Genomic DNA, 23,499 nt, shown 5'->3' on the forward strand with positions numbered 1-23,499 from the left:
CAAGCAGAAAATATGAATTGCCTATGCTATCATTTGGACAACCAAAAATTGGTTAACACACAATTGTTATTCTTAAATCACACGTGCAATAATCAAAATGGATAATATAAATGGTGAATGGCAGCAGCAGGAATAGCATCTTAGATTAGAAAGAAGGTATATGAACTTTGGAATAGCTACATATGTTGATTGCAACTTGTAGCATAAAGGGAGACAATTGTATGATTTTCATCAACTTTGTTCTACACATTGTGATATTGAAAAGATGTCTATAGAAATTGCCTGTGAAATTAGCCCAAAGGCAACAGAAATGTTACTTTAACATTTGATTGTTTTAACATTTGATCTTCAATTTTCTGATGACAAACATACAAAATGTGTGAAATAAAAGTGTATGAGATATCGAATCAGCTTCGTATCAATCAAGTTGTAAGATGAAGTCAATAAATGCTACAATAGTATATATGAACTAAGACTACATATTCTGAATCGAGTAGACTCTAATGAGGTACAGGCCAAACAATGAAGTAAAAATTGCTAATCATGACAACAAACCATGTTTGTCATCTGAGTAATAGTATAGAACAAAGAATTACAGTTTTCTTTCTGTCATAGCATATAAAACAATATCGTATGAAACTAATGTATTTAGTAGATGAGTCTGAACATTTAAGTATATAGTTCAAGCAAGAAATTAACTAAAATATAATTTTATAAAAGTGTCTACAATGTAGTTGTAATAATCTTATAGCATTTTAAGTATAGTACTTTAGAGAGTTGACCTTTGACTTGTCGTCTGCTAGATTTCTAATAATGTACAACACATTTACAGTGACATGCTTATTATTCTTTACAATAAATCTACTTGTTAAATCCTATATTTTTCGGGGTACAAATTTATGATAAACAAATGGCTTGAATGATGTCATTTCTTGTGTCAAAAATATCCATGAAATAAGATATCTATATTTTTTAGATTTGATGAATTTCAGAGACTCGTGTGAAATGAATGAACGAAAATTTATAATCTACACACATTAATGTTGATGAGAATCAAAACATGGAAAGAGTTTGCATATTTTACATCAAGATTGATATGACGGAGAGAACTTCATTTCATTGAATTCTGAGAGGTATGTGCACTGCATGGGTGATGTGAAGATGGGACGGGGCGGTAATGTGTCGTACAGTATCTGATAAAAGAGATAGCAAAAGCTGTAGAATGCTCTGGTGCTTGTATTGGTGACAGTTGGATATATCCTTTCTACCTCCTTCGTAGGTATTCAACCTCCTCGATCCTGCAAATAAAACAGATAGCACAAGCAACTTTCAGAAAAATTGAACCGTACCTAATACTGAATAAATAATAGAATGTACTCCTTTCGTGTCATGGTCAAAGGTTAACTCCAAATAAATATCAACAACAACAACAACAACAACAACAACAACAACAACAAAATACAAAAATTTAAAAATGCAAAAAAATATATGTTTTAAATATGTCAAAATATTCTATGTATTCAGAAATGAACTTGATATTGATCCTTTGTTTATAGTTTATATTCATAAGGTGTTCAAATACATTTCGTTTATCTGGTAAATTTATAAATACAGCATACAATATTACACTATACCGTAGCAAATCGACACAAGATGATAGCCCAATCAAAAATAGCTAGGATAAAAACTGGTGTTGAGTTTGGTAAAATAATGAATAAAACATAATACGATTCATACTTACTGAATGTATATTTTACATGTTGGTCAGCAGCATTGCAGCTAGGATCATATTAATGGCCAGGAAAGTGCTCAGTACTGGCACTATACCACTGTCCTCTTCGCTATCTAGAAATGGAAGAAAAAACATCGTTATGTATGTATGTATGTATGTATGTATGCATGTATGCATGTATGTATGTATGTATGTATGTATGTATGTATGTATGTATGTGTGTATATGTATGTATGTATGTATGTATGTATGTATGTATGTATGTATGTATGTATGTATGCATGTATGTATGTATGTATGCATGTATGCATGTATGCATGTATGTATGTATGTATGTATGTATGTATGTACGCATGTATGCATGTATGTATGTATGTATGTATGTATGTATGTATGTATGTATGTATGTATGCATGCATGTATGGGACATGGATGAGACATGTATGTATGTATGTATGTATGTATGTATGTATGTATGTATGTATGCGCATGTATGTATGTATGTATGTATGTATGTATGTATGTATGTATGTATGTATGTATGCGCATATATGTATGTATGTATGTATGTATGTATGTATGAACGTATGTGTGTGTGTGTGTGTGTGTGTGTGTGTGTGTGTGTGTGTGTGTGTGTGTGTGTGTGTGTGTGTGTGTGTGTGTGTGTGGATGGATCGATGTATCAATCAACAGGCATAGTGCAGTAACAGTTAGTAGGAAACCGGAGACTATAGGAGCCACCATTATGTTGTTAGGTAGAGTCAAACTGAAAGACACTGTAACTCCTTACTTACAATGTAACAATTAAATCAAAAGCAAATACAGAGGTGGGCTCGTACATACCCCAACTACAGTGGTTTGGGGCAAGTGTTTCTCTCGGGGCCATTGACCGAGCATATCGACAACATTTGATCAAAAGGTCAGGCAAAAAGTCGAAGAGGTTATTAACGTATATTGAGAAATTCTAAACACAATACATTCATTATATCTAAATATTTTAAAAGAACTGACAATCTTCGACTACACAATATTCGTACCTGCTACACAGGTTGTCGCCGGTGACACACTCCATGTTCCATCGTCGGTACAGGTACTTTTGTCCTTAGTTGCGTCGCTGAGTTTGTATCCTTCTTTACAGGAGAGGGTCACTTCACCAGATGTTGCGTCTGCGGGTGTTACAACTCCATTATTTGCTGCGGTCAACACAGAACAAGTGGTGCCACCGTTTCCATTTGCAGGGTCCGTTGCTGTAGTGTATAAAAGGGCAAAATTCAGCTTCGTCAGAATGTATGCAATGTATACGAATACTAAGATTCGTACGAAATGCAAGATTGTGTCGATAATTATAAGCAGTGTTAATGTTGTCAACACTTTAATAATAATTGCGTCTTGCACAATTTACTGCACACACACACACACACACACACACACACACACACACACACACACACACACACACACACACACACTGTCTCCAAAACATGTACTGTATCTGAACTGTTACTGCGTTATGATCTTGGCTCATATCATTAGTTTAATGTTATATAATAGAGGCAAGTTAACCTGCATTCCATCATCCGGCTCGACAAAACTCTTACCAACGTAGCTTCATTTTGTTGTTTGGCCCGAAAAAATGTCACATTTCAATCATTTTATAATCGCGAATCATCTAAAGGTAGCTGACGCTAAGAAGATGAAACAATGTTAGTAAGATTTTTTGTCAAGGCAGATTACTATCTATTTCAAGTTATTACTTATATCCTCAGACCACCAAATCCCAATTTTAGTCAAATCAACCCGGATACATATCTATATAATTAGAGCAGTATTAGATTAGTTATGATATATATTAAGGCCTAATGCAGCATTTGTTCTCATTAACGGGTATTCTGAAAGTTCTTATTGTAGAATGTATAGATGTATATAACTCATGGTATTCAATATATGAGTCCAATTCTATAGTCATTGCATGTAAATGGAAGCACCGATAAGTGTGATATAGTTTATTGAGTATTGAGATATACTTAATACACTCTCTCCATCTTGTCCTGACATTCTACCTTAAGGTTACTCAATCAATTTGATGACAATATTGATGTCAGGAGACTGAACTCTGTAGCTTTATTACATGAGAAGGGGGTTAAGATATAAGATATTCTTGTCGAACAATTCATGTGTATAGGTTTCATTCTCGTCTTACTTACTTGCCGAAATAACAACCACAGGTTTGGAGAAAACACGAAATTGGGTGAAGTACGATACTTGTAGTCACACATTTCAATATAGTTCAAACTTTTCAAATTTTCCTTAATTTAGTCTTTCAAGGACTAAATGATATCAAGAATCGAAAAATCAGAGTGGAGTTTTAAGATGGCTTACACATGAAGTAGAGAGAAAAATTAACACCTACTGCAGTCTATGGAGGCGCTGATGTCTTCAGTACATTGAAAAGCATCATCTGGTACAACTTTGACACACACATACTTATAGGTTGAACACTTGGCTGCATCAGCTGTAACTTCTGCTTTTAATCCAGTAGTAGCTGTGGTACCATCAGCACTAGCAGCTACATTGTCGGGGATATCAGTCACAGCAAACGCATCAGACGTACTTGACAGGGATGTGTCATCAGAGAGATAAAGACTGATACTTGTTAAGTCTGCAGGATTATCAGTATCATCATTCATCAACCCAATGGAGAAGGTGAAGGTTACAGCTGTTGTCGTTGTGATGGTGTAGGTTGTTGGATCAGTGATAGCGAAACTGTTTGCAAGTAAAGTTATGGCTGGAAGGAAAATTTGTACAATAAGAATAATAACACAATAGATCAGTGGCACCAGTGAAATGAATTTCAATAAACATTTTGTCTAAAATATTACCACACATTAGCGATTGTGCGATTTGCTATCGATATCAAACTGAAACAGAAACACATAAACAGGCACAGACAGACAGACAGACAGACAGACAGACAGACAGACACATGGATCACATAAATACATATTTATCATCTAAATAAATTCTTATTTCAATTTTACCTGCTTGGTTGACATGGCAACTACCCAACAGGAATGCTACGAAAACGAGCCACTTCATTTCAACGATTAGTGTCTGTAAGACAAATAAATGTAATTCAGACATATTCATGTCGAAAATAATTATTGCACTCTGTTGTTGAACTTGAAACACAGTAATGGATATAATTTCTATAGAGCTACCCTCAAAACACCATAGAGGGGTTCATTCAGGTGAAACAACATACAAAGTTGCTTTACATGTAATCAGTGTTTACGGTTAAACAGCAGTGTATTCCTAGCTTCGTATTTACATATAAAACCATACTCTTTGATAACCTTTATACTTGGCTTACTTGTAAACATTCACATATGATAAAACAGATGACATCTACGAAGTAATCAATATTAGTACGGAGTATCATCGACGCAAGATTCATGACGTTCTTTCTCTATGGACGAGTCCTCTGGTGTTTGCATTTGGCTGCATTGTATCGATGAAGTGACTGCGATTTTCCGGATAAACTTCATCGCTCTATTAATAGCCCACTTTTTATTATTTTTGAAAATTTATTTCCATGCCGAATATTGATATGGTCTCTTAGTTTTGGTGGATAAACACCAAAAAGATTGCAAAATCATTGATGCGACGTCAAGTGAACCATATTCCTTGGCACATAAATAGCATGGTGTGGTACATGGTCCGTTTCTGTTGAACGTACTTATTTCGCCAGATCAATTGTATGCTTGAAAAGGAGATACATGTGTAGTACACTGGTAGTACAAAAGACTATAGTGTGGAACATGGAGATAGTATATCACAAATTGTGTGAATGGTCCACACTTTATTCTACTTTTTAGGGAACACACAGAGACCAATTGAGTATTAAACAAAAGTATCTACAAATGTATGCTCGGCCGCTAATAAGAACATCATTGTTGTTAAAGTATACCGACAAGAATCATAATTTTGTCGCCTAAGATATACTGCCAAAAACTATTATCGTTAGAATATTCTGCCAAACATCATTGTCCTCAAATTATATTGCCAAATCCATTGTCCTCAATATATACCGCCAAACTAGTGCCGCCGCCAGACAACCTGTGAAAATACACAGCCAAAAACTGTCGCTAAAATATATCGCCAAAACCATTGTCGTCAAAATACAAGCTTACCGCCAAAACTTACACCACTGTTCTCAACATACACAACCAAAACCATGGTCGTAAACAGCTTCATTTTTACAGTAATGCTAACTAACGAACTCTCCATGACGTCGAGTAATTCGTTAAATATACCGCCAAAACCGTTGTGGCCAAATCATTGTCGCCAAAACATACCTCAAAAATCAATGTCGTCAAATTTTTAAAGTATACCGCTAAAAATCGCTGTCGCCAAAATATATCGTCAACACCACATCGCCAAAAACGATTCTTGTTAAAGCATACTCTAAAACATTGTCGCAAATAACTCTCTTACGATATTTAACGTACACTCCATGATGACAACGAGTTCGTTACGTTCGCAGAAAAAGTACTCGGTAATGCTCGAGCTTGTGAGAATGCCAACACCAGTCGTGCCTTTTGGAACCGAAAATAAAAGTTACCGGAATATCATTTCCTCCCAGTAATTGTTTTGTTTGCAATCAAAAGTGAACATGTCAGGAAAAATACAACTTATACAAGGAGAGACATTTAAAACCATCCGGATCCGTCACCACATTAAAATAATTGACTTAAATACTGTCATAGTCAACTGTCATGGTGGTGGTAAAATTCTCGTTATCAGTTGATCGTTATCAGAATTATATCAACTGTGGTGTCTGCATCATCTTAATAAGAAATTTTATTATAAAGACTAACAAAATGGCAACAAAAGGAACGTCATTTGAAATACTGTGAAACTGTCAGAAGAGTTCCGGTACACTGGAGCCATTGACTTGCCAAGTACATCACTTGGTAAAACCAGTCTATTATCACTGATACAGTCACTGGGTGCATGCACAAAACGAACGGCTAAACTATAATTACTTCGGGGGGGGGGGGGTGAAATCCGCAATAAAATTCTGAAGAAAGGAAAGCAAAGTAATAACAAATCACAACGCTGAAAAAATATTGATTTAAAAGAAACAACAACAAATATTGTAACTTGTTGATCTTATAAACAGTGAGTTATCGAAATATAATTCAAAATCATTGACTGTATACATACAGAGCGCAGGTCAACTTAGTTAAGTTGTATGTACTGCTAACCCGACAACCTACATGGCGTAACGCAGGTCAACTTAGTTGTATGTACTGATAAAGCACCAACCTACATGGCGTAATCCAAAGTCGGAGAGGACAAGGTATTTCAGTGCATCTAGTTTACTCAAACTGTTATGACATCACAAATGAAACATACGTCAGAAAGGGATAAGCTGTTCATTTTTTAAACAACGTTTTCAACTACATATTCGATTATTCACATGTATGTTAGAAAAACATGAAAACAGTGTCACTCTCAATCAAAAGGGAATAAAATGTCAGAAAACCAACAAAACAGCCCTGCAATTAATTTGAACATTTCCCAACTTACAACAAGAATCAAATCTCATTGAAACGTGGTATTGCTGTTAAATAATAACTCTTTGTTCACCAAGTAATACCAACGGATGTAGTTAATATTTTCTCCAGCCGGTTGTAAATGTAATACATATGGTAAATATTATTAATTATGACTGTGTATTTTAGATTAAATTAGAACAGTTCTAAACAGGAAAACTTGTTTCATGTGACTCTCTCCAAAGTGTACACGAAACTTGAAATCACATACAACAAACACTACTTTGGTACAAGTTTTGATTGCCGGAGTCCTTTTTCTATACGTTTCGCCTATAATAAATTCTTTTTTGGGAGCACCCATTATATTCTGTAACGTTCCAAAAGTAGTACAAAAAAAAAAAAAATTCTAATACGTTACAGAAGCATTACAGTAAATGGTGAATTCGATGTTTTGCTTAATACGGCAAGTGGCCTTAACTTTTTTATGTCTACCAATTGATTTGAAGTTTAACTAGTCCACAAGTAAAACGCACAGAAAACAATCTTGCCATAGACACGTGAAAAGTAGATGTCCTGACGTTGACGTCGTTCGTTCGTTGCCAGCCCATTCTTGCAAACAAGAGCATATTTTTCCCTGACTAAACGGCGATTAGAGTATGGCCTCAATACACATACCGAGCACCTCAACTATCCAGTAGCATGTGATGACCGACGCGACATGCGCACAACAAATTGTCGTCAAAATATACCGTGAAAACAACTGTCGTAAAACTATACCGCCAAAAAATACTCAACTATCAGGTAACATGTTATGGCCGACATGCGCACCACCAATCAAAATGTACTGTGAAAACAACTGTCGTCAAAGTATACCGCCAAAGATCACTCACCAAAATATGCCGTCAAAACTATTGTCAAATCTACCGCCAGAAAAGCATTCTTGTCAAAACATACTGCCAAAACCATTGCTGTAAATGACTGTGCTCTTCAAGTTTACCGTAATGCTAACTAACCTCTCTATGGTTGCATCTAAAAATGCTACTTTGCACTTGGATTGATAGAATACCAACTCTCATCTCAAACTCGTGCCCTTTGGAACCAAAACATAGAATTTTACAAGAGCTTCCGTTCTGTTCTATAGAATTACAGAAGTACTAAGCTTACAACGGTAAATATTGAAATAGCTAGCCATTTTGAAAAATAGAGCTTGATGCCTATCATTTCGCGTCGTTCGATTGTTCCCATCCCATTCTCGGAAGCCAGAGCATATTTTTTCCCGCTCTGCCGTAAAGAGGTAAGTGGTTTAATATAACAATGTTCCGAATCCCGGATATTCGATCTAGTACTATCTCCATTAGTCTTGCTGCTAGACGTTCGGGCTTTCTTTCGATGCTATAACTATAAGCGAACGAAGTTCGCATGTGAGGGCTTGCCCGAACACGGATGTTCCATCCTCGATAGCGTTGTTCGGCTGTGTGTCGTATTTTCATTATATCGGAAGAACATCCGAGGGCTAGCTGATAGACTATATCTCCATATGTTTTCCATCTTTCGATTTCGTCCTGCATGCGTGTAAAATAATTACAAAGTAGTTCCATATAAATTGAAAGTAAAGTAATGTTGGGGATGACAACTAATTTCGATCGAAATCCCCACCCCAAGTTACAGCAATTTTGTTTTTTATCCATTCTCGCAAGCCACACGATATTTTGTATGACATCGGCCTATTGATGTCGCCCTAAATACGTTCAATACACTAGATCACAGACAAGAATAGAGTATGGCCTCAATTACCGGTAATTCTCACACAGAACTACGGTGAACGAGGGGGACATTTCCGCGCTCTCAATGATTGGGCGTTCAAAGCAATTTCCGCGCTCTCAATGACAGAGTTCAAAGCAATTTCCGCGCTCTCAATGACAGAGTTCAAAGCAATTTCCGCGCTCTCAATGACTGGGCGTTCAAAGTAATTTCCGCGCTCTCAATGACTGGGCGTTCAAAGCAATTTCCGCGCTCTCAATGACTGGGCGTTCAAAGCAATTTCCGCGCTCTCAATGACTGGGCGTTCAAAGCAATTTGAACGCCCAGTCATTGAGAGCGGTGAAATTGCTTTGAACTCTATCATTGAGAGCGCGGAAATTGCTTTGAACGCCCAATCATTGAGAGCGCGGAAATGTACCCCTCGTCTACCGTACAGAACAGAGAACCAGACTTAACCACACATATCTAGCACCTCATCTATCTAGTAAAATGTGATGACCGACGCGACATCGCACCACCAAAGTATTGTCATCAAAATATACCACAAAAACAACTGTCGTCAAAGTATACCGCCAAAAATCACTCACCAAAATATACCGTCACTGAAAACTATTGTCAAATCTACCGCCCAAAACCATTTTTGTCAAATCATTCTGTCAAAACCATTTTGTCATAAACAACTGTTCTCTTTACGGTAATGCTAACTTACTTACTCTCCATGATGACGAGATGTTTGTTGCGTTCGCCTAAAAAATATTGCTCTGGTTTGATGGAATAGCGACAACAGCTGTGTTAAAAACTCAAAGTCTGGTTTTTGGAACCAAAAAATAAAATTTACAAGAGCTCTCGTTCTATTCTATTACGTACAGAAGTAGTAAGCTTACAATGTACTGTGAATTCGATAGGAATTTAAAAAATGGAAATGAAGCTGCTTGATGTCAATCAATTCGCTTTAAAGTAAAACTAGTCCACAAGTAACAAGAAAACAATCTTGCTGTGCACACGTGAAAAGTAGGTGTCCTGACGTTGACGTCGTTCAAGTCGTGCCTTTTGGAACCAAAAAAAAATTACAAGAGCTCCCGTTCTATTCTATAAAATTGCAGAAGTACTAAACTTACAATTGCAAGGTACTGTAAATATTGAATTCGATACGATTTTTAAAAATGGTAATGAAGTGGCTTGATGTCAATCAATTCGCTTTGAAGTTAAACTTGTCCACAGATAAAACGTACAAAAAACAATCTTGTTGTGCACACGTGAAAAGTACATGTCCTGACGATGACGTCGTTCGATTCGTTCACAACCCATTCTCGCAAACCAGAGCATATTTTCCCGCTGACGCATCATCTGTTAAGCGCTCCCGTTAGTGGTTTACGAAGATGCCCTGGCGCAGATAGTCGATACTCTCTCCTAAGGCTTATATATTTTTACCGTCTTTCGATTCTGTCCTACATATTTGTAAAATAATCAAAAAGTAGTTCCACTAAAATGGCTTAAAACTGAAGTACAATTACTTTCGATTGAAACACCCTTTTTCCGAGTTAAAACATTTTTCGGATTTTATCCATTCTCACAAGCCAGTGAGCAATTTTTTTCCGTCAACGCGACAAAAATAGAAGAAAACCTACGTGAGACTGCAAATTCAACCCATATGATGTTATTTAAATGACATTTGTGCATACCCAGAGATGACAAAGTTTGTACAGAGCGACTTACACAGTCACATTTTATTAATGCCGCTAGGGACACAAGAAGAAATCATCAGATTCCAGACACACAAATATTTTTGTGATTCGTAGGGCAAAATTAAAAAAAAATGTGTGTTTCCGATATCCCGACCGACCTTGTTTAAACGGCGGACCCTAACATTTTTTTAAACATTTAAAACAAAAAGTTAAGAAATTATTTGTCTTCTTGACCTTCATGCACGTCTGATTTCTTTCCCCAGTGACGTTTATACACATTTTCATCAAAATATCACAGAAGGGGTATTCTTACAGATATTTCCTTTGGTTTTGGGTGGAAACAATATTTTCTCGAAATAAAAAATGAAAAAGATAAAATAAAAAGATAACATCCCGACCTACGTACCATATTCTGTGAGACAGTGTCATAGGAAAGACAATAATTTTTTTCCGCCAAGCAGGGTATTCTAACGCGATATTTGTAGATGTGCGGGAAAGCACGGTTTTTCCTTGAACTTGAGTAAAGGCAATCAAAGAAGTTTCTGTCGAGAAAATGTGAGTTCCCTACAATCAAGTACCACTACATCTCTATAGGAATTTAGATTGACCTAAAATCCCCGTACATTCAAATAGCTTGGAGGAATATTTTGAGACGGTTTTCGATATCAAAACATTGAGCGTACTAGCACAACGTGTTACGACATACAGTAACTGACAATTTGAATATCTTGTATACATTTGTACATGAATCTGTTTGAGTTTTAAAGGAATGGTGACAGTGGAAAATAAGTTGGCAATTTCAGATGAAGATTTCCAAATAATCATTTCATATATACATGTAATTTAAATTTTCAAGTAGTAGATGAAGTGATAAAAATAAGAAACATTATGGGCAACATTTTTCTGACTCGAGTTAGATTGAGAATATTTTCCGCCTACCTTATCGATGCGAATACCACTGGGAGATCACTTTACGATTATGAACAGTCGGTTGAACAGTCGAAGAGCTACTGACGGCGCAGCCCGAAATTTTTGCCCTTATACGGTGTTTATAGCTGTCAATCAAACTACTCAAGTAACGTGATTGGACGAAACATTTCAACAATAAGTTTAAATGATGATGTCATCTGTTTATCGTAACCACACGGTTGGTAACCGCGTTGTTGATAGCAAAACAGAAAACCAACGCCCATATCAAAATCTTACCCCTAACCAGATAGTTGAAGAGCGCAAAACTGAAAATCTGTCATTTTCAGCAACAATTTATAAATTAAATTATTTAGTAAAGTTTGGGCTGATATGTTACCTGCATAGGAAACTACATAATTCCAAGGCAAGGCAACAACATTTTCCTGCAGTCTGAGAACACATTTTGCAACAGTGTACCATACACTGACCGTCTTCGCCCTAGCCGACAATGAATACTATCATGTGTGTGCTATCAATGTATTATATTTTAGGATGTCTACACACGTGAAATTACCCACAACCAGTCCGATACCATATAACCACGGAACGTTTGACTTCAGAATCACACCAACACTCCAGTTTTAAATTTGCCCCAAGCATTCAACGTTCCTTTAATGCACACGTGATTAAGACAGTATATTTTAAGTTATTTTCATACAAAAAACCTACATGAAACAGTGTTTAAAAGTGTATAGTGAACGATATGCACTATTAAAAAACCTGTAAGTTCCTAGTTTTGAATGTTTATTCATAAATTGAAAATTCTTTATCTGTAGTAATATTAACGATAATTACGATGCTCACTGCGTATCATTACCATAAATACAATGTGACTCCAAAACGATGGCAATCTAACAAGATGGACGCAGTAAATCACCAACGTGTAGGTGAAATGTTGTTAGTTCTAAGTTAGACTTGTTTTTTCCCAAAAAAACTAACAATACCAATTATCATTATGAAGTAGCGATGAATGTTAAGGACAGAAGTAATAAATAGCTCGTTACATGACCAAGGGTCCTGATTAATGTACTTATTTGAGATTTCATACAAAATATACTTACATATGAATTGTAGTAAAGTTATTGTGTTGAAATTATTTTGATTGTGTTATTTTTATTATATTGTATATATTATGTTTATTATGTCGGTTTTAATTTGTTTTGTTTTTCCATTAATCACAAGTTTGTTGTATTAAAAATGATAATCACCTAAAAGATTGGGTTTTTCAATGTACCAAATATAGTCATCAGTGTAAGAAAGAAAACACGCAGTGATAAGTTTTTCTTTTTCCATCATATTACCAAACTGTCTACGTGCGTCGGCTGATTATCTCACCGTGGGAGTGAAGTCACTGCTTTTGTTCAGATTAAGTTAACCTAAAATGAAGGAAAATTGAAGCGGTCTAGATCTGCAAAGGAGCAAAGTTTAATGCATTTATACTCTTTTGCCCTGTGGGGTGTTTGACTTATGACACAGCGATGAATAAACGGAGTTTGAATACGTAACGCCAACTGCATAAAAAGAATAGGGAGGAAAACGACATTCAACAAAAGAGTTGAATAATTCTACAAAATAGTTGTTGAGTTCGACGCTGTAACACAATATAATATTCAACTCCTTCCGATCCCATTGTCCAATTTAGGGAAGAAAGATAGAATTATACACCAGTCGCAAGATAATCGTTGCGTATATTTTACTTTGAAAAAAAACCATTATTTTCTTTTAAAGTTCACCAGTGTCGAAATTGATGTCAAACGATATGTGGAAAGGTAGTTTAGAACACAATCGTGCAGTTGAGTATCTGACAATTGAAAGTGATATCAATCACAACAAATTGATCACTCTTTTGGCTGTAATAGATAATGTAACTCATCATCATGTTGTGACACAAATACCAAACAAATCGTTTTAGAAAGAGCGGCTATCTCGAATGCTTTTATTTTAAACATGTAGGCAAGCGAGACCCCGAGAGATAACGCCTTCCTATCATATCAGGCATTTCCCCATAAATGGTTCGGTATGGTCTTTTTAAATACATGTAGATATATTATAATTTTGGAAACGCAATTTTGTGTTAAGAGAATGACGAATGTTCATATTTTGCTGATGTTCTAGTGGCAAAAGTAAACTCTAAAAACATGCTTTAAAAGTCATCCCACAGCTAAAAGAAAAGTCGTCTGATTCGTTCCCATCCCATTCTCGCAAGCTAGAGCTTACTTTTCCGCTGACGCAACATTTGTTGCGCTGCTGTAAAGAGATTAACGATGTCGACTATTCCAGCTCAGATATTCGATCTAGTACTCTCTCCTAAAGCTAGTATATTTTTTCCGTCCTTTGATTTTGTAACACATATTTGTGAAAAATGTAGTTCCACAAAAATGACTTAAAACTGAAGTAGTTTTTTTAAAGAAACGGATGTGAGACAGCCTTGTCGCAAAGAGGACAGTGATCATTTATGACGATGTATCGTCCGACATCAGCGTTTTACATCACCCCTTGTATGTAATACAATGTAGTTCACTACACTGAGTACGAACCCAATTGCTTCAGATAAACCGCGACAACGTCGGACTTAAATGCAAATAAGCCCATCCTTGACTACTCACTGATTTATAGTTAAATAACAAAATATCGCATAGCTGGCAATCTTACCGTATTTGGACAGGGAAAACGCGATAGTGGTGGTCTAAGACTCAAATTCAACCCGTATGATATGATTTAAAGACATTTGAGCATATCTTGTACATTTGTCTCCAAATGAGAGATGACAAAGTTTGTACAGAGCGACTTACACAGTCACATTTTAATAATGCCAGTATGGACGCAAGAACAAATCGTCAGATTCTAGACAAAAGCAATTTTTTTGTGATTCGTATAGCAGGGTATTTTAAAGCGATATTTGTAGATGTGCGGGAAATCACGAGGTTTTTCCTTAAACTTGAGTAGAGACATGGTGAACATGAATTTGATTATTTGTTCATCAAATTATTGTTTTATGATTTGCTGAAGTTCCTGTCGAGAAAATATGGGTTCCCTTGGCGGAGTATTTTGTGACGCTTTTCAAAGTAAAAACATGGAGCGTACTACATGATCACAACGTGTTACGACATACAGTAACTGACAGTTTGAATATCATATATACATTGTACATGAATCTATGTTTTAAAGGAAAGATGACAGTGGAAAATAAAGTTGGCAATTTCAGATATAACTTGAATTGGTTTACTTCTCTGTAAGCCTGGCTACGACAACCTTGTATGATATACGACAATATATATTAATAATAATTTCAAAATTGGCATTTTCAAATCATCATTTCATAATTGAGATTTTCAAGTGGTAATAATCGGTAGATGAAGTGATAAAAATACATTTTTCTTACTCTTCAGTTAGATTGTAAGAATATTTTCCGCTTACCTTAGCTTATCGATGCAAATACCACCAAGAGATAACTTTATGATGTCAACAGTCGGTTGAACAGTCGAAGAGCTATTGACGGCGCAGCCCGAAATTTTTGCCCTTATATAGTGTTCATATAGCTGTCAATCAAACTACTCAAGTAAGGTGATTGGACGAAACATTTCAACAATAAGTTTAAATGATGATGTCATTTGTTTATACGGTAACGAGACAGTTGGTAACCGCGCTGTTGACAGCAAAACAGAAAACCAACGCCTATGACGACAATTGTTTGCTGTTAAATATCAAAATCTTACCCCCCAAAAAGATAATTGAAGAGTGAAAAACAGAAAATATGTCATTTTCAGCAACAATAAGTCAATTAAAATTATTCAATAAAGTTTGGGTTGATATTTTACCTGCGCAGGAAACTACACGATTCCATAGACGTCTCTCCCCAATATTTCTGATATTGTCTATGACTCCTCTCAAGCGAACCGACTGCGACACATAAATGTGAGCAATCCAAATATTATATTGATATACTGTTGAAAAATCGTGTAATGTTCCGAAAATTCAAATTCATGATATGATTTGGTTATTACAACCACCCATTCTTTCTATAAATGTCTCAGTTTTCTGGATAACCACATAGCAGGTCATGTAACTAACAAACGTATTACCGTGGAGTGGCGTGGACTCGTAAGTGTGACGGTTGACCTTTTTTTAACAAAGCAACTGTATTTTCCTACAGTCTGGGTAGATTTTTTGCAATAATGAACGGGGTAACCATACCCTGACCATCTTCGATCTGGCCGACAATGAATACTATCATGTATGTGAAATTAACCACAACCAGTCAGATACCATATAACAACGGGACGTTTGACTCCACAATCACACCAACATTCCTGTTTTAAATTTGCCCCAAGCATTCAACGTCTCACCAGTGCACACGTGATTAACATAGTATATTGTAAAGTTATTTTCATACAAAAAACACGCTGAAATAATGTTAAAACGTGTAATAGTGAACGATATGCACTACGCGAAAACCTACAATATCCTAATTTGGAAAATTTATTCATAAATTGAAAATTCTTTATCTCTAGTAATAATAACGATAATTACGATGTTCACAGCGTATCATTACCATAAATACAATGTGACTCCAAAACGACGGCAATCTAACAAGATGGACGCAGTAAACCATCAATGTGTAGGTGAAATGTTGCTAGTCCCAAGTTAGACTTGTTTTTCCCCACAAAAAACTAACAATGCCAATTATCATTATGAAGTAGCGATGAATGTTAAGGACAGAAGTAATAAATAGCTCGTTACACGACCAAGGGTCCTGATTACCCACGAGTAATGTTTCGTCTGTTCATGTTGACTAGTGTTAAAGTGGCTGTACCGTTATACCGTTCTGATAAATGTACTCAAGGAAGGTTATAGACCAATTTGACAATCTTTTCTAAATTTTGGTTATTATAGATTATACTTACATATGAATTGCAGTAAAATTATTGTGTTGTGGTTTATTTTGATTATATTATACAGGTTATGTTTAATTATGTATATCTTAATTTGTTTTTATTTTATCACAAGTTTTGTTGTATTAAAAATGACAATCACCTAAAACATGAGGTCATCAGTGTAAGAAAGAAAACACGTAGTGATAAGTTTTTTGGTTTTTTTTCCATCATATTACCAAACTGTCTACGTGCGTCGGCTGATTATCTCACCGTTGGAATGAAGTCACTGCTTTTGTTCAGATTAAGTTAATCTGAACTGAAGAAAAACCGAAGAAGTCTGCAAAGGAGCAAAGTTTAATGCGTTTATACTCTTCTGTCGACCTATGACACAGTGATGAATAAACATAGATGAATGCATAACGCCAACTTCAATAGTTGCCGAGTTCATTACCGAAATATTATGCCAATGTATAATTATTTGTAAAATCTTAATGATTGACAGATTGGTTGGTTGGTTGGTTGGTTGGTTGGTTGAATGGTAAAATGACAGATTCTATAAACTCACCGACCTTGAATTTGTCCGGCTAATTACTCCGTATACGTACCCAATGGAAGCCAATCATTAATTGATGTTAGTGTTATAAATCCAGGTACAAGTACATCAGCGTGGTGTAATCCTGCGATTGGATCTGTTTTGGACGTTGGAACGACTACTGTAGTGTGTGCAGACGTCGACAATGATGGTTATACTGCAAACTGTACTTTCAATGTTACTGTAACAGATACAGATGGTAAGACATGTGTTTGTATCTTGGCCTAAGAGATGGCAATTTTATATTGTTCATATCATCTGGTTAAATAGTTTAATTAGACTACCTACACTGTGCAATAATGCTAGTGACAAAACCCGTAGTTCACAAGTAAGCTTTTTGATTCGGCTGAGTGAAGGAAAATATTACGGAATAACATAATTACCGTTACCGTTCCAAACTAACTCAGTATATTTTACTGTCCTATGGATTCTATGAACGACGAACAATATATATTTGTCAGAGAATTGGGTAACTTAAAGAATGTGTTTAAAGTTTGACATTAAATTTATGGGTTTTTTTTCAGATAATCCTGTAGCAGTGGTAATGTACGTTATCAAGGATCCTACTTATATCATACCAACTGATGAAGCTTCTAAGAAGTAGGTTTTCTATCATAGTATCACGATTCTTATTGTGAAAGAGTTAGTGTGATAGACTGATGACAGTGTGTGATTTGAATTCAAGCCTAAAATCAACTTGAAATAAATAACATTTTATGTCACTATTTTCGCTCATAGACCGAAGTTGAAGCAGTGGGGGATAGAGTGAAATACCCCCGTGGTATCCCTCACAATCTATCCCAAATCAGAACTCGCCACAGACATGGCAGAACCTATCAAGATGGCGGAGTATTAGGGTCATGGTATTTTATGAAAACAACGTAAGATACATTTTTCTATTTTTTTCGTACCATACTCAATAGTGATCTAGGACACGTCAACATTACATTTCATAAAACGTCGTCATTAAAATTTTAAAGGGTTTAATATGTCTGTATAACTCGTGTCACGATGAACTAATTAATTTAAGTGCATCTCAATAAGTCAATTGACTTAAGCTGTATAAAACGTGTTCAATTCCAAATAGTGACGCTTCACAGAAGATATACGATATGTTATTAGCAGTGAAATGTCAAAAACAAGATAATTGCATGTATATGATGATACAGAATCTGCTGGGATGTAATCAGCATTTATATCCAGCTCTCATGAAGGCAATCGATAAAAGGGCATATTAAAGTGAACTCATTATGAAGTGTTTGCGACATCACACCTGTCACGTCGATAATAAATGAGGCCAGAAGAAGACGTGGGTTTACTGAAAATAGTGAACATTCCATGGCGATATAGAATATTTAAAAAAACATCTCAAAAGAAAATTCTTTGGCAATATATCAACTTAGCATAGACAAGTTCATTACTTATCATAATATAGACCCTATTGTTTTACTCATGGTCCTATCATAGAGGGACTATGCTTCATTGAAATGACTATACCCCGGCGCCTATTATCCATGCATAAACACAATATAACATTTCAAGCAGTGTATTTTTCACTGCCATTCCCTTTTCTGTCTGCGTCATCTTATGTAACGATGTACTGTTTTCTTTCTTTGCAAAAGCCAAATAATACATGACACCATTTCTTATTATTACGGGCATTCGCAGAGTATGCAGAGAAGATAATCTTAACTGTTTCCTATGTTCTATCAGCCATGTCGACAGTTATTACTATCGTCATCATTCTCCTTGCAAGGTCAGTTGGCATATTACAAAAACAACTTCCCTTGATCATATTTAATACTTTTTGATGACTGAATTTGCCGCCATGTCAACAACAGAAATGTATTCAGACATATGACATAATACTCCTTCTTATCTAAATAATAAGATTTAAAGTAAACATATGGATGACAAATTGGTGTTGATTTTGAATCTGTAATTTATAAAAACAACTTGTTTTTCTACACAGAAAAGAATGTGAAAGAGCATCGACGAAGTTCTTGTTTGTAATTCAATAAATTGCAAAAAGCTCTGTAAAAAATGTACAAAAATGTTACGTACAATAACGAACATTTCACATGTTTTTTTATTTAAAATGTAATTCATTGAGTTACAAACAAGAGCTTGGTATTTGTTGTTTCACATAATTTCTTTAAGTAGGAAAATATAGAAAATTGGTTTCTCAATTAAAATACAAAATAAATATCAAATTCTCATCCATATGGTCATTTTCAGAGGTTTTTTTTTGTAACAAGTAGTTTTATACAGGAACTGGTCGCTGGGTGGTGGTGACTACAGAGAAAGCTGTCAACAGAATAATAATTACAATAGAAATTACATAATTAGCATAATTATACCATACACGAGCTAAGTTAAACAAAAATATATGGAATGTATACTCTGGTCGCTCTAAGTCACCACAGCTCATGTCTATGGCACAACAACACGTGTCTACGTCACTGGTTCTGCAAAATTACTATTACTTTCCCCCATTTTCCTTTGATATTACTGGCTCGGATATAGTTATGTCATTCTCCAATATTTTTCTTCATTCAGTTGAAAAATACTCTTGCCCTAAGGGTTGTCACTACGAGTCGAGTGACCTAAAGGGGCCTTGTCACTACGAGCCGCTAGACTCGTAGTGACAAGGCCCCTTTAGGTCACTCCCATTTTCCTTTTGGCTGAACGAAAGAAAATAGTGGGGAATAACATCTAGTTATTCGTTCACATAATACCTTCGCTGTTTCCATTCAAGAGATGAAAGCAATCACTATGTGTTTGATGTGTTAGACTTTTTCATTCCAGCAACACAAACCCAAGCTGGTTAGGTCATCACAAAATATGTCGATCTTTCCCATTACAGATTGACTGAAGACCACTATCATGTGTTGATACAGATGTTAACATCCATGTCCTGTTTTGAAATTACATAATTAGCATATGAAATGTAATATGTATGTATGTATGTATGTATGTATGTATGTATGTATGTATGTGTGTGTGTGTGTGTGTATGTATGTATGTATGTATGCTTGCATGCATGCATGCATGCATGCATGCATGTATGTATGTATGTATGTATGTATGTATGTATGTATGTGTATGCATATGTATGTATGTATGTATGTATGTATGTATGTATGTATGTATGTATGTATCTAATTTATCTACCTACAATGTATCTGTGTGTCTGTCTCTGTCTCTGTTTATCTGCATGTTTGGATGTGTAATGGAAGCGAATGCCTAAGAAATAATTAAATAGTTAACAGTATTATATGGTTGTATTTTACAGATCTCCTGTCAACTGACTGTCATCATCAGTCATTTTGTAATACTTAGTAATTGTGCATGGATGATGAATACACGTATCCAATTACTACTACGTAGTAGATTTCTAATAACTCGGCGTTTGATGACAAGGTAGGCTGTATTAGTATGAATTTTTAATAGTATATGCTACAAAGATGTTGTCACTTAAATGGTCTACGCAATGGATGGATGGATGGATGGATGGATGGATGGATGGATGGATGGATGGATGGATGGACGGACGAGTGGGTAGGTAGGCGGGTGGACGGACGAACGGGTTGATGGGTGGTTATGATGTGGATGACTGCGTGGATGGATGGATGGATGGATGGATGGACGGATGGACGGACGGATGGATGGATGGATGGATGGTTGGATGGACGGACGGACAGGTTGATTGATGGATGGATGGATGGATGGACGGACGGAGGGAGGGAGGGAGGGAGGGAGGGAGGGAGGGAGGGAGGGAGGACGGATGGAGAAGTCAAGGGTTGCATATGAAGAAAGAGACAAGCAATCAATGTAGACCTCTCTCTCTTTAAGTTGCATGAAAGTGTTTTTAAGTTTAGGCTAACACGGTGTGTTTCTTTCAAATAATAAAGTCCCTGAAATATAGCAGCGTGTTTTGATCATACACAATACACTGTATTAGTAAAACAATTTTTTAAAATTAGGCTGTGTATTGTGGTGACTTGGACAAAGCTGAGTTCTCCACTATACTATTTTACTACTTGATATAGTGGAGTTCTGTATACTATATAGTAGTAAACATAAATAGCTAGTATTATCAACTTTAACTTGTATTCAACGATATTCTGTTTGTTTCCTAGAGTGGTGTATCCTGTTTTGGATGGATACTACGAATGGTGATAACGTCTGCCTGTCTGAATAATCATTTGAATTTCCCGGATGAGGATAACACGTAAAGTATATCCATCTGTTCATAAATTCGGCGTTTTAAGATGCAACACTCTGCTTTCGATGGATGCAGTTCAATTGTGCCTCCATAATCATACCTCTCCAAACCATTGACAAATTTAAAAGGGATATTACATAATTAATGCATGGATACACGGAGTTACATGTTTGTCTGACTTTCATACAATGTTTATCAAAGCCAGTTTGGTCTTGAGAAACCAAAAGAATGTTAAGTAACATTATAATAAGCAGATCATGTGTTACTTAGCATTTGTTATGGTTTCGCTAGCCCTCGCTGGCTTCACTAAATTGAGGCTGTTTTTACATTTACTTTGACCATCCAGCTGCATAGTCCAATATTCTTGTGGAGTGCAACCTTATTGGTTACATATGACTAACTACTCAACTGGCTTTCCGAACTGGCGACGAGACAAGCGGATTGATCTTCACTGTAGATTTCTTAACTTACAAGTACAGCTGCTTTTAATGTAAAACAGACGATTTACCAAAGCGTCGATATTGAAGTCTATGACAATGTATATTGATCAAATTAAATAACATGAGTTTAATACAATTAATAAAGTGGTTGTCTGTCCCAAGAGATCCTCAGCACAGCAACTAATTAGCTCTTTTTTTCCATTTCATTTGAAATCATCAGCTGTTTCTTGCCTACTTCAGTGAGAGTGCTGTCAATAACGTAACCGGCGTAATTAATTGGAGTAGTGATACTGGTACTAGACCACTTGTATGCTATACTGTCAGTATTTATAAGTATCGCCATTAACGTCAATACTAAAAGCTAACAAGACGCGATACAAAATGACAACAGAACATGTTTACTGTTGGAAGACGTAAACATCATATGTATGACGTCATGAGTAACAGCTCGTTTCAAAGGTAAAGATACTGCAAACGATGTAAGAATGATTAAACAATAAAGTATTTATTAATCCAAATAATTTATTCCGATATTCCTGTTTTTGTTTGTTTGTTTGTTTGTCTGTCTGTCTGTCTGTCTGTCTGTCTGTCTGTCTGTCTGTCTGTCTGTCTGTCTGTCTGTCTCTGTCTGTCTGTGTCTGTCTGTCTGTCTGTCTGTCTGTTTTTATTTCTTTTTTCAGTTTTTAATGTTTAGGGTTTTTAAGCACGCACAAATTAGTCTGTTCACTCCGATTCGCAACCACTTTGTAGCATTGTTGATAGCAACGAAAATATATTCATGTTTTACCTTCTTCACACAGACGTATATACTGACGTTAACCATCGTTTATCTGTGTTGTTATCAAGATGTTGATGATTGGGGACCCGTTGAAGAGAAATTACATAATGGTAAGAAGACATTCAATATTTATATATAATCCAATAAAATTAGTTATAGTTTCTTACTTCGTAATTAGAGGAGTGTGTTGTACTGATGTAGGGATACATCATTTGAGATGCACGTCAGACGATGTGCAGTCCACGTATCAGTGGAATAATGACGTATTACTAACGTTGATTTCGTGGAATTATAAATTTATATCGTAAACAATGTCATTCGTATAATCTTTCAACACTGTGACTTGAATTTGAATAGAACCTGACGAGCATTTCATCGTTTCACTGCATGTTCTATATTTTCTATATTGAATCGGTCAGGTATAACGACATGACACAATTTATCACTTTATTTGACTGTAACTACTTTAATTTCTTTATTAAGATATTTCCACATGCCACACTCCATTCACTTTTCAGATTTCTGTATGAATAACGGCCACCAGATCTATTTTAGCTATTATGCATTTCTAAGAAATTATATCTACATTTTTTATGAGTCGAATAAGACAATATTTTTGTTCAAATATATTAAAAACAAATACCAACACACGTGTACATCAATAGAAGCCTTCTACTATAATTACCATCTTCTGTTTACACTATTTCAAACTACATAATTCTCCTTACAGGTCAACGACCAACAACAAATCATTGCATCCAACCCAAGGAGATGATAATAATACTATATCATTTAAACTGATTTATACCATCATAAGTTTCAGGAAGCAATGACAGTTGGTGAAATTGCTTTTTGAACTCAAATGATTTAAAAAGCGTGTAC

General features: G+C 35.7%; 1 protein-coding gene across 2 annotated transcripts; it reads right to left on the reverse strand.

Annotated features, from left to right (window-relative positions):
* Positions 1–297: 297 nt before the first annotated feature.
* On the reverse strand, positions 298–15,194 carry LOC144432494 (uncharacterized). Of its 2 annotated transcripts, none has more exons than XM_078120710.1 (6): positions 15,123–15,194; positions 4,771–4,843; positions 4,143–4,517; positions 2,770–2,979; positions 1,742–1,845; positions 298–1,298 (listed from the first exon to the last, which is right to left on the reverse strand). In XM_078120710.1, the coding sequence occupies exons 2-5, from the start codon at positions 4,826–4,828 to the stop codon at positions 1,754–1,756; spliced, it is 735 nt and encodes a 244-aa protein (XP_077976836.1). In that variant the 5' UTR covers positions 4,829–4,843; positions 15,123–15,194; the 3' UTR covers positions 298–1,298; positions 1,742–1,753. The 2 variants fall into 2 exon arrangements, with proteins under 2 accessions (XP_077976836.1, XP_077976837.1); XM_078120711.1 differs by lacking the exon at positions 15,123–15,194 and adding an exon at positions 11,676–11,726.
* Between the last annotated feature and the right edge of the window lie 8,305 nt (positions 15,195–23,499).

The sequence above is a fragment of the Glandiceps talaboti genome, chromosome 3 (genome assembly GCF_964340395.1).
Source record: "Glandiceps talaboti chromosome 3, keGlaTala1.1, whole genome shotgun sequence".
In the NCBI taxonomy this organism is placed as follows: Eukaryota; Metazoa; Hemichordata; class Enteropneusta; family Spengelidae; genus Glandiceps; species Glandiceps talaboti.